At 38.9% G+C, this 15,189-nt stretch overlaps 1 protein-coding gene across 4 annotated transcripts in view; it reads right to left on the bottom strand.

Moving 5' to 3' along the window:
• Window positions 1-15,189, bottom strand: part of LOC122541876 (2-oxoglutarate dehydrogenase-like, mitochondrial) — a 102,947-nt gene that overhangs the window by 77,028 nt on the left and 10,730 nt on the right. For 3 of the 4 annotated variants that reach the window (XM_043679035.2, XM_087982526.1, XM_043679033.2), the window contains exons 3-4: window positions 6,111-6,287; window positions 3,031-3,133 (exon numbers count right to left, since the gene is read on the bottom strand). In XM_043679035.2, the coding sequence (XP_043534970.2) occupies window positions 3,031-3,133; window positions 6,111-6,287 (280 nt within the window). Of the gene's footprint in view, window positions 1-3,030; window positions 3,134-6,110; window positions 6,288-8,272; window positions 8,838-15,189 lie in introns of those variants that run through there. The other variant, XM_087982527.1, reaches the window with a different exon arrangement.

Below are 15,189 nucleotides of genomic sequence, written 5' to 3'. Positions count from 1 at the left end.
ATCAACCAGAAATTGATGGGAATTCATTCTCACTTCGCAACTATCCTTATACAGAGCAAGAAAGGCTAACAGCTGTATCTGGTTCAGAATGTACTTGTAATGGTAGCTATCTGGATATCTAACATAGACCTGCATTACCTGGCTGCTTTAGTCAGAAGTAGTTTGAACATTAAGGGAATAGAATTATTTTATGTTCTCGAAGACTGCTGGCTAGTGATATGGTGGAGCTGATTGTTATCTGTGTGTTATTGATTGCACTTTGTACATGCAGGAAACCACTGATGGATGAGAATCCTGATGCCCCAGACACCTAACGAGGCAAATTGATAAGCTCATCTGAAGAGAGAATCAGTAACATCTTGGATACATTTATGAGGTGAGGGCTGTAAAATGGCATAGAAGTATCCAGTGACTCCTGAAACAATCCTGTAGCAAGTAAATTAATGGCAGCTTTAGGGCTACCAGATTGGGATTGCCACCCAGTTCCTGTCTCCACAGATCCTAGTTCAACAGCTGGGTTAGCTGTGACAAGATAGTTTGTATATGGATTATGTGGGGAAATAAACGGAACACGTTGTACTGTTTGTATACTTCAATACAGAAGCATTTTATTGCCTTAAATTGCTGAAACACCTGTCTTTGGAAGACATAAGGGGCTTCCATGTTGATGCAACACAGAAACCCTGGATCAATTTAACTTCTGTTTTAGATGTCTGTGAAATGAAAAAGAAAAAGAAGCAGCAACAGCAGCGAGGAGTAGTAAGGCTGCAAGGTTACTTTGCCTCTCTCTTCCTTCTAGTTGAAAGTTGAGAACTTGATAAAGTTAATGCCTCACTTTTAACTACCATGCAAACCCTGAAAAGCTGAACTGCAACCACCGTCCAAAAACAATGATCCAGCTGGATTTCCAATAAAACACAAGCTCTGTTTAACAGATCTTCCATTGGCATACGGATACCAGCAATTTGATTTTGTCAGCAAGAAGCTCAGTTGAACTGTGAGAATTCATCCACCTCTATCCATTGTTTTCAGATATCAGTCAATAAGAGTGATTTTCCCTTTTGTCCTTTGTAAGCATCACTTCTGAAAAATTGTTGTTGTCTCAATGTGTGTGGATATGTTTGTTTGGGAATAAAAGGGGATATAATTCCAACTCTGGAATATACATTAGAAATTAAGCAGTGTTTATGTTTGTGTTATAATAAAGAGGCTGTGTTTATTGAGGAAGCCTGGTGAAAATCTCTTTTATTCAAGATAGCAGTGCCAAAGCGAAACAAGTGGCCACGTTGGTGACTGAATTTAAATTATACAAATGATTGAATTATACAAATGGCATGATTTGTGGGCTAGTGGGTCTTGATCATCACCACATTTATTGCAACAATGTATGACACCTGGCCAACTTGCAGTGGATCTGCAAGGACAGTAAGTGAAAGTACACAATTCTAGTAAAGGGTACTTCAACCTGGACATCCTTCCCCATTAATCTTCAGAAGGTGCCCTCCACAGAGGGTAGTACTGCAACTGGCCAAGACTCTATACATGTGCATTCCATTTGATTATCAAATGATGTGGTTGTTGAGAGGACAGTCCCTTGCAACTAGTCTCAAAGCAGCTTTGAGCAGCATATACTACTGCAGAATTACCTTCAAGCTGGACAATGTCCTTATAACCTTGGAATGAAGCGCTGCCAGGAAACCCCATCACAAACTGACCCAAACCCAAATCTACCAAAGAAGCCTCGTCTTGCAACTTTAATTCTGTATGTGAGGATACGACACTGCAAGTCATGGCTTTCAATCCTAAAGACTATGTGCCTTGATCAACGGGGGTGCTGAGATATTGAATGAATGTGCCTTGCTCCATTGACTCTTGTTGACTTCAGAGATCACAAGACAGCAATCAGCATTCAATGTATTCTTACTCAATCCCTCATCAGTTGACGTCAAAATTGGTTTGAGGAATTTTCTTTCTTAACCTGATCTGAGATACTATAACATACCTACCTCCAGTTGGGCAAGACCTTCTGGTTCAGAAGTAGGGACACTGCTACTGCACCACAAGACTATTCAGTGGTATAAATAGGAAAAATGTAATCAGCCTATTTAGAAAAGCTATGGCACATATCCAGGGCAGGTGGGACTCGACTGGAAGAAGTTAGGAGGGGAAGGTTAAATCCATCAAGTAGAGTAATTAAGGAAATGAAATGTATATATATTAGCTTCTCACCATCTGATAGTGAGAAAGCGATCTTGGCCATTTAATATGCCGGGGTGGGGGCATAATTGTGACAACTCAGCATGACAGAGAAAATCTGATTTTTGGACTCTTGCCCTATCAACTCATTACACTCACTATTATTCTCGCCACTTCCGGGGACTGGAAAATCATATCCACAATATTTGTTTTTGTGTGCCTTTCTTGGCACTTCGTTTGTGTAAATCATACAGTTGTTTTTACAGATATACCATTTGTAGATTCAGATACGAGCACTGCAGTTTGTACATCACATAAAGTTGGGAAGCTATGATTCCATTACATTGCATATCTCAGCAGATTTTCAGCATACATACAGAATCATTAAATATTTCAGTAAAATAATTTAGTGAGAGCATATTAGTGTCAAAGTAATTTATGAACAATTTTAAAATCTGATCAAATCTTAATCAGTGCTGCCTTTATAACAAAAAAACTGAGGGTTACGTCTAATTATAAGTAAATCAGGTCTGCAGCATTTAAAATGTTTTCTGTTTACAGAACTCATAAATGGGGGAAAAGGCTGTAAATAATTAGCACAATACAAGTAAAATTTATTTGAACTCAAATGATATACAGGAAGAACAGGGAGATGGTACTAAATACTTAAGCCAAAAAAGAAAGTTCAAGCAGTAAACTTTTCTAATTGAAAGTCAGCTACCGGGGCTTGTAATCTAAAAAGAGACTGATAGAAGGAACTTACACAAGCTGAAAATTACACAAGTATTGGCAGCAGCACTGAAGAAAATGGAAGCGTCAGCAGATAACCCTCACCAAGTTTATCCATTGAAGTGATTAGATCAAATGGAACACACGAGTCCAAGTCTGCATCCAGAATTCCCAATGGATCCAGCTGAGCCACATGATGTCCTCGGATCTGTAAAGGAAATGGAGAGGGAGGGAAGGAAGGGAAGAGATAGACAAAATGGGGAGATGAGGTTTCAGACAGCAACTTTTACCAGAAGACCCAGTATAATACATCCAAACCTAGACTAATTTAAACACTGAATCATCTGAAGCTGTAGTATTCAAATGTTTTGCTTCATAGGTTTCTGAGCTACATACCAGAGATCTGTACACCATATATAGAGTTTGAAATCCATATTCCCATTAAATTGCATATATCACAATAATAGTACTAATAAGTCTTAATATTCTGATTAGGGATTCATCCAACAATGAGTAATAGCAGAAGAAACAATCTATCCAATTTGTTCAACATGTTCAAACGTTAGTCATTGAGTAAGAAATTGAAGTACAACAGAGTCCCTGAACTGGCTTATCAAGGCTGTTGATAGCATGCTTTGAGAGTTGTAGTTTTGACATTTGATATCTACAGTAACTTAAAAATGACAAGCAGATCAAACGCACAGATCACTAACCTGAAACAGCAATTGCTTGCACTATAATTTACCATAGAACGTATTGCTGTATTTGTATGTTTAATAGTGCTGAATTTGTTGCCTACATTTAGGGTACAAGATGGCTCAGAATTGTTTTACTAACTTTATTCTAACTTCAGTGCAATGCTTTAATTTTCAGATCACATGATAATGGCCAAAGCACTCTAAATACACAATTGGTTGTCCTTATTGCAGTAACCATATATTAGAATTCAATAACAAGGATTTGTTTGTAACTAGGACAGACATCACAAGCACTCACTTTTGTATTTTGGTGAATTAATTTAAATTTTAATGCAGTGTCATCCGAGTGCTGGGTTAAGATGAGATAATGTTCAAGAGCAAGGCCTGAACAATCTACAATATTTCTTGAACCATTCGATTATAAAAGGAGGGGTGCGTTTTCATTTTGACACTCCCAGAATAGCCCTAACAATATCTGTGTGGCAAAGTCTTCAAACTTAAAGTTAACTTCAACATGAGCCAAGAGGGGCATGTCAGCAATGTATAATGAAAAACAATTCTGTTAAAGTAATAAATGAAGAGACTCAAAGTGTTCTTGGAACAGCTTAATTTTAAACAGGAGGATGAATTGCTAAGTTCCCCATGCTTCAAAAATACCATCTGACTTACAATTAGACTATTTATTTAACACAGAATAGGATGTCTGGTTAACTGCACCAATTTTACATCTACTAGAATTTAATATCATTGCTCTTGACAGATCAGAAATGCACAACATTCATTTAGAGTAGATTCATACACCAACATTTAGATGGAAAAAGCATTGTGCTTACATATTCAAATTTTGGTCACAGAATCCATGTTTACACCAAGAAGTTAGGTAACCTGAAATCCAATGCTTTCACAACCTCCTCTGTGTCTATCAACAAGCTTTAGGATGGAATCTAGTTTTACAAAAGAGCTAATGATTTTTGTTCATATATTCAAACAAAATAATGTTGAGAGTTCTGGAAAGGTCAGATCTGAAAGGTTAAATCAATTTGCTTCTAAGGATATAGCCTACTTAATATCTCCAGCATTTTCTGCTTTTATTCAAAACTTCCTGCAGTATTTTGCTTTTGTAATATAACATCATGGCTGTCTTAGTTAATGCTCAAATTTGGATCACTGACTCTCTATAGGTGATTTGGTATTAAAATTATTCAACCAAATTGTTGAGAGAACGGTCCAAATAGACATAATGGATTCAGGTGCAAGAATTGTCTATCATTCAAAATTTTACAAACGGAAAGCATGTTATTCAATGATCTGAAGTTATGCATCTTTTTGGCTTACAGAAGAAGAGTTTTGCCGTCAACATACTATATCTGATCTGGGAATAATGGTTGCTGAAAATCCCATCTATGTCCTTTCTATCTCTTGACATGATTAGTGCTTTCCAATGAGGGTTCCTTCCTATGACACAGCTATCCATACTCTATTCCACATTGAACCTAGCTCTCAATTATCGATATAAAGTAGGAATATTTATTTGATAAATCCCGTTATGACTATGTTCAACCCTACTCTAAGCCTCCTACAGCCCTGAAATTCCCAAATATCTCAAGAACTCCACGATACTTCAATTCTCGTCGCCTGTGCAACAACTCCTACTTTCACCCCACTACATGTGGCCATATTTGCAACTCGTATATGACTATTTGTGTCCCATTCCTCCAATTTTTGGAAGGGCTGCTATGGGGATGGCCAACCCTACATGCATGTGCTGATTATGGAGACAGCTGGACATTTAAATGGTGAGTTGTCTCCATTTAAATCCCATTTTTGTTGGTATCTGCATTGTCTGAAATCCAGACTGCACCCAGCAGATCAGGTCAGAGAAGTTTTGTTTCAGTAAATTTGTGTTGGAGAGCCAATGCACTCCTTTGGCTACAATGCAGATATGCCCCCACCCCCATAGCACTTTTTTGGGGAATGGAGGAGGGAAGGTGGTGGTTGGAGAGGTTCAGGTGCACTTACAGGCATCAGATTATCTTGATGTAGGTAAGAAGGAAAGGTTTGCCCATGATGGATAGATAGTAGGTGATTTGGCATAGAGAGAGGAGGGCAAAGACTGGTGGGTGCAGTCCATAGGTTGGAATGAGTTGGTTCCAAGTTAGCATAACAGGCATATAATTCAGTTTGTTACAAAAATATTCATGTCAAACACTTTGTTGTTTCATTATTTTGTTTAATAAGTTTCACTTTCTAGTGATTGTTGCCCAAAAACATCTTATTTATATTGCAATGCCAGCAAAAATAAGATCATATTGAGTGCATGTAATTGTTGCATGTTGAAAAGTTAATTTAATCTCAAGAATACATGGATAACTACCCAGTACATCAAATTTGTTCCTGTTTGCCATGTTTCTTTGGTCTTATCAATTTCTGACTCATAGAGGAATTTAACTAGCTAGCAAAGGCATTCAACACACAGAGAAAGCTTACCTGATATGCTCTAATTAACGTCTGTACAGCTAGATGATCTTCAATCAGCTTTGCAGCTTGAGCCGATGTTTGAGTTCTGTTTTGCACCTGAGCCGCAACTGGCAGGCTTCTCGATGGCCTGTTCAACAATTCTGAAGGTGCACTTGCATTGGAAGCTTGGAAAAACTTATCCCAGGACTGCAAGGTAAAGAAGAGTAGTTGTTGTGTAAACCTAAAAGCTGATTTCATACCAAGTAATTTATCTATTAGAGTTTGATAAATCCTTGATCAATGCTAAAGTTAAATGAACTGTAATGAAATTCATGAATTATGTATTAAGATAGATTACATTTCCTGATATCACCTGGTAAAATTAACACAAATTGTAACTGGGCTATTAAACACTGGGAAAATATTACACCTCATCTGCAGTCAATGCTATGAAGGGGTGCAATTTCAGAGCTCTTCCATTACAACTCTCTGGGAGAGTAACCCAGGTTTTTTTTCCCCCCAATGCCTTCAGAAGTGATAGTGAGAAACCATGAATGGAAATAAAATAATGTCAGGATAAGTTACACTGCATGTACAATTAAAATTATAGTGCAATGTGTAAAGCTGTAGAATTATGGTACTGTATTGAGTTTCTCTTCTGAAGTTCTCAAGAGGCAAAGGCCAGAATTCAACAAGGTATAGTGCCTCAACACATTAAACTCTTTTATGGCTCATGCACCAGAACATTTCAGCACCTCGGAAATCCTACATTATACATCGTCTGGTAGATTTTTGTCTCAGCTCTCCAGCTCCCTATATCCATCTGCAACATTTTATATCTTCTTCATAAGACATTTTCCTAACCTATCTTACCGTCACTGCAAATTTAACCACAATGCTCACTCCTCTCATCAAAGTCATTGACATAAACTGGAAAAAACAAACTCAGCACAGGACTCCACTCATCACTCTAGCCAATCAGACAGGATTTATGCATACTTTGTTTTCGAACAACGAGGCAATCTTCAATCCATGCTAATATGTGGTCCCCTATGTCATTAGCTCTTATTTTCCACAATAATCTTTGATGTAGCACCTTATCAAATGACTTTTGAGAATCCACTACATATGATACGCCTTCAAAGAACTCCAATAAACTGGTTAAACATGATTTCCCTATGGTAAAATCACTCTGGCTCTTCTTGATACTAAAGTAACTGCTGTTCATTTTTTTTACTCTCTGGCACTCTTGTTTATTTTTTTTCAGTGAGCAGAATCTCTGATACTCCTGTTTACTTTTTCTTTTTTTTTCCTAAGAGGTCTAACTCCGCTGTTTTTTTTCTTGGGCAGCTTCTTCTTCTGTGGGACTGTTATGTAACTCTTACAACTCAAAACTTTAAGCAGTTGTGAAATTGATAGTTTGAACTCAGCAGACAGAAGTTATCAAGGAAATACTATTGATCTAAGTTAGCTCGAAAAAAGGTAAAACAAATAAATCACTTCTGACATCAGTCATCATCAACTGTTCTACAATCAGCTTTCTCTTCTCAAGGTATAAATTTTGGTTATTTCCCCCTAAATTGGCATTCTTGCAAAATGTCCTGCCGATGGCATGATGAAAGACTTTAATAAAACGTCTTTTTATCAGCTAAACCGCAGTTCTGTACTTGCATAATGTTGATTGTCATTGTTCAAATTTTAGGAGAAAGTGAGGACTGCAGATGCTGGAGATCAGAGCTGAAAAATGTGTTGCTGGAAAAGTGCAGCAGGTCAGGCAGCATCAAAGGAACAGAAGAATCGACATTTCGGGTATAAGCTCTTCTTCAGGAATTCCTGAAGAAGGGCTTATGCCCGAAACGTCGATTCTCCTGCTCCTTTGATGCTGCCTGACCTGCTGCGCTTTTCCAGCAACACATTTTTCAGCATTGTTCAAATTTTGTCAAAATAGGTTTGGGCAAAGCTTAAGACATCTTATTCAAACAATGTATTTTTGCAAGAAAGGGGCAAAAAGAAGCAAGGTGAAGGTGGGGGTAACTTAACTTTCTGAATTAATTTTTTTTAAATTTCAGAAAGGTATCATACTCAGATAAAGGCAATCAACAGGTTAAAATTGTGTCACCAATGTAACTAATTAAATGGCACTGTTTGTTACAACAGCTATACAAATGTAATTAAAATTATGCAAACTGAACTTAGCTGCAGCAAGAAATTTCCCATAGGTTTCTGTGACAAGGTCTTCAGTTCCTTTTCTACTGTCTCTGTTCTGTTCCCTTCAATGTGGTGGTCCTTGTCCTGCTACTTTTCTGCTGGAGGCAGCTGTTGCTCTTCCTGGGGTTGTCTCTGTTGTTTTCTGTGGTGTTTCTTGCACAAATGTATGATTCCAGAGGAACTGCTGGTTGGCCTCTGCAAGTTCTATTTGCACTCAGTAGATCACGGCTTGACTCCACTCCCACCTCTATTTTAAGTCTCTCTAGACCCCTCTCCTATCCTTCTAACTTTCAGCTTAACTTCAATTGCTCCCTTTGATTGTAACCATCCCTTCAGGTATACAATACAATCAGGACAATCTCCAGACAGATTTTGTAAGGTGACCCCAACTGACTGGCCAGAAATGGCTCAGACCAATTTTGCTCGACCTCCAGTACTGATCATGGTCCAAACACTGGACGGCTAATTACCCCCACCCTCAATGACTGGAATTGGCCCAGCCCCTGGACTATGGTGGTAAGCCCTGGCTGACTGGAGTAAACCAACATCCCACTAAGCATAGTGCCCTTTTCCACTTTCACACATCACCATGCTCTTCATGCATATTCTGTGTCTTTGCTGCATAAACTGTTGGCACATGCATCACCTCTGCTCTTGAAACAGCACTGTGCCATGCAATGCACTTCCACATTGATGTTTCACTGTTTCCAACAGTCACACAAATCTGCCTTATGTTCTATGCTAAAATCAACCTCTCAGCCACAAGCAACCTGCTTTGCATGCTGACTAAAATGCCCTTTTAATACTAAAGCTGTTGCTTGACTTTATGTGCTAAAATGCCACAAGCAAAGTTGAACGTAATACTTTGCCATTCTCTAGTTAGGTGAGATAATGGACCTGGGACATAGCAGAAGTTGTAGAGGTCAAAGTGAAATTGAAGACAAGCACCATTGAGAAGGCTTCAGTAGAAGGAGCCAAAACCTTTTACGCACTCACACAAAATTGTCAGTCGATGCTTGGTTTATTCAGTCAAGTTTCTGAAGCATTGAGTATCTCAATTGGGCAGAAGTTAATTGAGAAAGGGAAGTTAGGTCTGGTGAATTGTATAATTAATGATATGTAACCCCTTGGCCATAGGCTTCTCGTCACTTGAGAGAATTATCTCGCCATCTAATGAGGGAGAACTTAATTGTAAAATTTATCTTGACAGCAAGAGTCTGAGTTTGGATTCTTGCCCAATTAAATTACCACGCTCACCATTATCTTCACTATCTTAAAGGATGAAAATTCACATAAAATATTATAAACAAAGGATTTAAGCATGGGAAGGGTACAAAAGAAATTCACAAAAATGACACCAGGACTACCTAATGGCACAAATGAACATTATGAGTTTCTTTTCTCTTGAAAAGAGAGGGCTGATGAGTAACTCAATAGAATGCTTTAAAATTATGGAAGTGTTTACGTACAGTAGGAATGAAAAGAGCTTCGACTAATGGGAAAAAAAATTAATGTACAATATCAAATAAAGAATTTAGAACAAACTTTTATACCATGAGAAGATATGAAACTCCCCATAGAATGGTTGAGGTGAATACTATAGGTGACTTTACAGGGAGGGTAGTTTTTTTTTATTAAGCCTATTTTTCTACTCAACCTTTTCAGAGATGCTATTACACATCTCTAGAGCGGGGGGATGTGAACCCAGGTCTCTTGGTCCAACAGTAAGAGCTCTATGCGTGCACCACAAAAGAGGCTAGATAGGGGAATAGAAGAAGGAAAAGGGAATAGAAGATAATATTGATCGGATTAAATGAGAAAGGATAAGTGGAGCTCCAAGTGGATGAAAAATGCATGCAGTGACTGGTTGGCTGCAAAGACCTGTTTCAGTGCAATAAGTGGTATGCAATAATTCCTCTAAACCTGAGTTGAAAAGCAAATTCCAGTGATTGGAATGATGTCAGCCAGGTGGATCTCATAGAGTATGAGTTCCCTGATTGGGCTATTAACCTGGTCCAATCAGAGAGTCCTGACTGACAGATAAAAATAGCAGTGTCCCCTTCACTGTTTTGATCACACAGCACTGCCCTTTGATGTGAAGGGCAGTGCTTGTCACTGGCCACCCGGGTGTTTTCCTATCTTCCTGGTGGTGGAAATTGAATAAAGATTGGTGCACTTTGTGTCTTTCACTGTGTCTCCCACCTGAAAAAAAGAAGGAAAAAAAAAAAACAGGAGTCCCTACCCTCCCCTTCACTGTTTTTGATCACACAGCACTGCCCTTTGATGTGAAGGGCAGTGTTTGTCACTGGCCACTCGGGTGTTTTCCTATCTTCCTGGTGGTGGAATTTGAATAAAGATTCGTGCACCTTGTGTCTTTCACTGTGTCTCTCACCTGCACACACACACACCATGGGTTCTGGGGATAAAATAAGCACTACCGCACTTAGGTGGTAGTGTGGAAAAAAAAAAAACAACAGGCGTGAAGGGCAGTGTTTGTCACTGGCCAAAAAAAAAAAAAAAAAAAAAGCAGTGTCCCCTTCACTGTTTTGATCACACAGCACTGCCCTTTGATGTGAAGGGCAGTGCTTGTCACTGGCCACCCGGGTGTTTTCCTATCTTCCTGGTGGTGGAAATTGAATAAAAATTCGTGCACTTTGTGTCTTCCACTGTGTCTCACACCTGCACACAAAAAAAAACAAAGAAAAATAAATAAATAAATAAACAGGAGTACCTCACTGTGTCTCCCACCTGGACACACACACACCATGGGTGCTGGGGGAAAAAAAATAAGCACTACCGCATTTAGGTGGTAGTGTGGGGGTTAAAAAAGAAAGAAAAATATATATAACCAGGAGACCCCTCCCCTTCACTAAAAAAAAATAAACAGGAGTACCTCACTGTGTCTCCCACCTGGACACACACACACCATGGGTGCTGGGGGAAAAAAAATAAGCACTACCGCATTTAGGTGGTAGTGTGGGGGTTAAAAAAAAAGAAAAAAAAAATATATATATAACCAGGAGACCCCTCCCCTTCACTAAGAAAAAAAACAGGAAAGAAAAAAAAAATAGCAGTGTCCCCTTCACTGTTTTGATCACACAGCACTGCCCTTTGATGTGAAGGGCAGTGTTTGTCACTGGCCACCCGGGTGTTTTCCTATCTTCCTGGTGGTGGAATTTGAATAAAGATTCGTGCACTTTGTGTCTTCCACTGTGTCTCACACCTGCGCACACACACCATGGGTGCTGGGGATAAAATAAGCACTACCGCACTTAGGTGGTAGTGTGGGGTTAAAAAAGAAAGGGAAAAAAAAGAAAGAGAAAAAAAATAAAAAATAAACAGGGATTAAAGAAAAAAAAGTGGAGTGACCCTCCCCCTCACTGTTTTGATCACACAGCACTGCCCTTTGATGTGAAGGGCAGTATTTGTCACTGGCCACCCGGGTGTTTACCTATCTTCCTGGTGGTGGAATTTGAATAAAGATTTGTGCACTTTGTGTCTTTCACTGTGTCTCACACCTGCACACACACACCATGGGTACTGGGGAAAAAATAAGCACTACCGCACTTAGGTGGTAGTGTGGGGGTTAAAAAAAGAGAGAAAAAAAAGATAAATAGGAAAAAAAAAGAAAGAAGAAAAAAAAGAAAAAGAAAAAAAAAGAAAAAAATAGCAGTGTCCCCTTCACTGTTTTGATCACACAGCACTGCCCTTTGATGTGAAGGGCAGTGTTTGTCACTGGCCACCCGGGTGTTTTCCTATCTTCCTGGTGGTGGAAATTGAATAAAGATTTGTGCACTTTGTGTCTTTTACTGTGTCTCACACGTATACACACACACCATGGGTGCTGGGGAAAAAAATAAGCACTACCGCACTTAGGTGGTAGTGTGGGGGTAAAAAAAAAGAAAAAGAGAAGAGAAAAGAAAAAAAAATAAAAAGAAAAAGAAAAAAAAGAAAGAAGAATATAACCATGGCATATCTTCCTATCTTCCTGATGGTGGAACTTGAAAAGAGAAAAAAAAAATAGCAGTGTCCCCTTCACTGTTTTGATCACACAGCACTGCCCTTTGATGTGAACGGCAGTGTTTGTCACTGGCCACCCGGGTGTTTTCCTATCTTCCTGGTGGTGGAATTTGAATAAAGATTCGTGCACTTTGTGTCTTTCACTGTGTCTCACACCTGCGCACACACACACACCATGGGTGCTGGGGAAACAAAATAAGCACTACCGCAGTTAGGCGGTAGTGTGGGGGTTAAATTAAAAAAAGAAAAAAAGAAAAAAGAAAAAAGAAAAACGAAAAAAAATAGCAGTGTCCCCTTCACTGTTTTGATCACACAGCACTGCCCTCTGATGTGAAGGGCAGTGTTTGTCACTGGCCACCCGGGTGTTTTCCTACCTTCCTGGTGGTGGAATTTGAATAAAGATTTGTGCACTTTGTGTCTTTCACTGTCTCACACACCTACACACACACACACACACCATGGGTGCTGGGGATAAAATAAGCACTACCACGGTCTTTATGTCAGAGTTCTGTTCATAAAGAAAAAAAGAAGAAAAAAATAAAAAGAAAAAGAAAAAAAAATAGCAGTGTCAGAGGTTCTGCTTACTCTAGGAGCCAGCTCTAAGCTAGCTGGGACAGAGTCATGTAATGTGCATGCGTAATTACAGGGTGACTTGATGATAGGATAATGGCCTTCATAGAGTTATTTCTCTGGCAACGAGAGTGTTATGACACGAGGTAAACCCTCCTGCTTAGTTTAAACCAGCAACACAGAAAATATTTATCCCGTGCAGTAATCTGTGAAAATTTGAGAGGCCAAGAACTATTTAAAGTAAAAATTAATAACTCTATTTCTTAAAGTATAACAGAGAATAATTAACTAACAACTATTTACAACTTCTTCCTCTAATCTAGCTTTTACTTTCCCTTCTATGATATGTGTCCGATAAAAGCCCCGAGTAAGATTTACCAAAAACCCAAATTCCAAAACCTCTGTAGATTTGCTCACCAGGTCTGTGTCGATGTTTTTTCTCTGTGCAAACTCCTTCTCTAGATAGGTACCTGTCAGAGAATTCTTACTAGCAGCCTACATCTGTTCGTCTTTTGGCAGTTCTCCCCCAGCTGTTCAATTTTTCCCGGTCTTATACTCCCAAAGCATCGGATTGTGTCATTGGCTTTTAATATTATCAATATACTAAATTCAATCTTGATTGGAGCTTTTTTTTGGGTATAATTTAAACTGATTGACCTAATTCAAATTTGTTTTTGTCTCCAGGCAACCAGCTACCCTAGCTGCTGGACCACTTATTACATTGTATCTTATTCAAAATACTTGGTGCAGGCAGGTAGTTTTGCTAGCTTTTAACTCTCCTAAAGATACAGTACACCCATATCTTCATAACAAGAGAAAAACAACACCCGTGAAGAGATTCTCTGAGAATAGTCTTCTTTGAGTTGGGGTAAGAACTTCTGGCATCACGCCACAATTTGGGAAGCATGACTCATTCAATCCTGTCATCAAAGACTGGGTCCAATACATAGAAAGAATACATTATTTTTTCCAGGCAAATGACACTGGGGCAACAAATAGTTCTCCTTGTAGCATGTGGACCTGCAGCTTTTTCAGTTATTAGGAGTCTAACTTTTCCGGAGACATCAGGTATTAAAACCTTCCAGGAGTTGACAAATTTAGTGAAGGAATATTATGCTCCACATCCCACTTCTTTTCCCAGACTGAGCTGAGATGTCACTTTTTTTTATAAAACCTTAACTTATCTTGAGAATGTGACTTAAAAGAAGTTCTGGGATTTACCTATTAATGAACCGAAACCTGTAACCCATTCTAAAAGATGAAACACTTAACAACAATTGAGGTTCGTTAAATATTTCATTTTACTTGCATGACACTGTAATCTTTTACTATAAGTTCTGAGTCTTATGGTCCTATTTCACAACTACCTGAAGAATGAATGGCGCTATGAAAGCTAGTGCTTCCAAATAAACCTGTTAGACTGTAACCTGGTGCTGTATGATTTTTAACTTTGTACCTATACAGTATCAGGTAGTGTTGGCTCACTGGTAACCCAGTGGGGAGGAAAACCCAATAGTTGATGCTTCCTGAACAGTTGGCGGTCATTTCTGGTTTGACAATGTTCTACCAATCCTTTTACAGAGATAAATTTGTAACAGTAACAGACCACAAACCCTGCTAGGTCTACTTAAAGAGGACAGGGGCCATGCTGCTCATTGCTTCAGGTCAAATTCAGCAGCGTGGTCTTATTCTGAGTGCTTTTAATTACAAGTTGGAACACTGTTCAGGAGGCCAAATGACAAATGCGGATGCCTTGAGTCGCCTCCCACTGACAGATACACCACTGGTGGTGCCACAACTGGAACAGTCTGTTCTGGTTTTTAACTTTCCAGTCATGTACTATGCATATGTAATTAAAGGGTGATGTGGTGACAGGATAACAGCCCTAGTGGAGTTATTTATTAGAATTAGAATTTTATTAGAATCCCTACAGTGTGGAAACAGGCCCTTCAGCGCAACAAGTCTGCACCGACCCTCCGAAGAATAACCCACACAGACCCACTTCCCTACCCTAAATTTATCCTTGACTAAAGCCCCTAGCCTACACATCCCTGAACACTATGGGCAATTTAGCACGGCCAATTCACCTAACCTGCACACTTTTTTGAATTTGGATTTCACAAACCAAAAGTTATGGATAGGTTGATGTAGAAGTACAAATTGTAGCTATTTTTCCAAGTCTGGTAGAGATAACTCTTAATTTTCCAACCATACATTTGTAACATGTACTATCTATCTTGACCCTTCCCCCTGAAATAACATCTATAAGAATGTCTTAGTACCAAATATTGTTAAAAATATCAAAGTTTGT

This window comes from Chiloscyllium plagiosum, unplaced genomic scaffold, assembly GCF_037043375.1.
Source record: "Chiloscyllium plagiosum isolate Xiang-an unplaced genomic scaffold, Cpla_swu_hap1 HiC_scaffold_43, whole genome shotgun sequence".
In the NCBI taxonomy this organism is placed as follows: Eukaryota; Metazoa; Chordata; class Chondrichthyes; order Orectolobiformes; family Hemiscylliidae; genus Chiloscyllium; species Chiloscyllium plagiosum.
The sequence above is the reverse complement of the archived record's forward strand: the minus strand, read 5'-3'. Positions and strand labels throughout refer to the sequence as shown.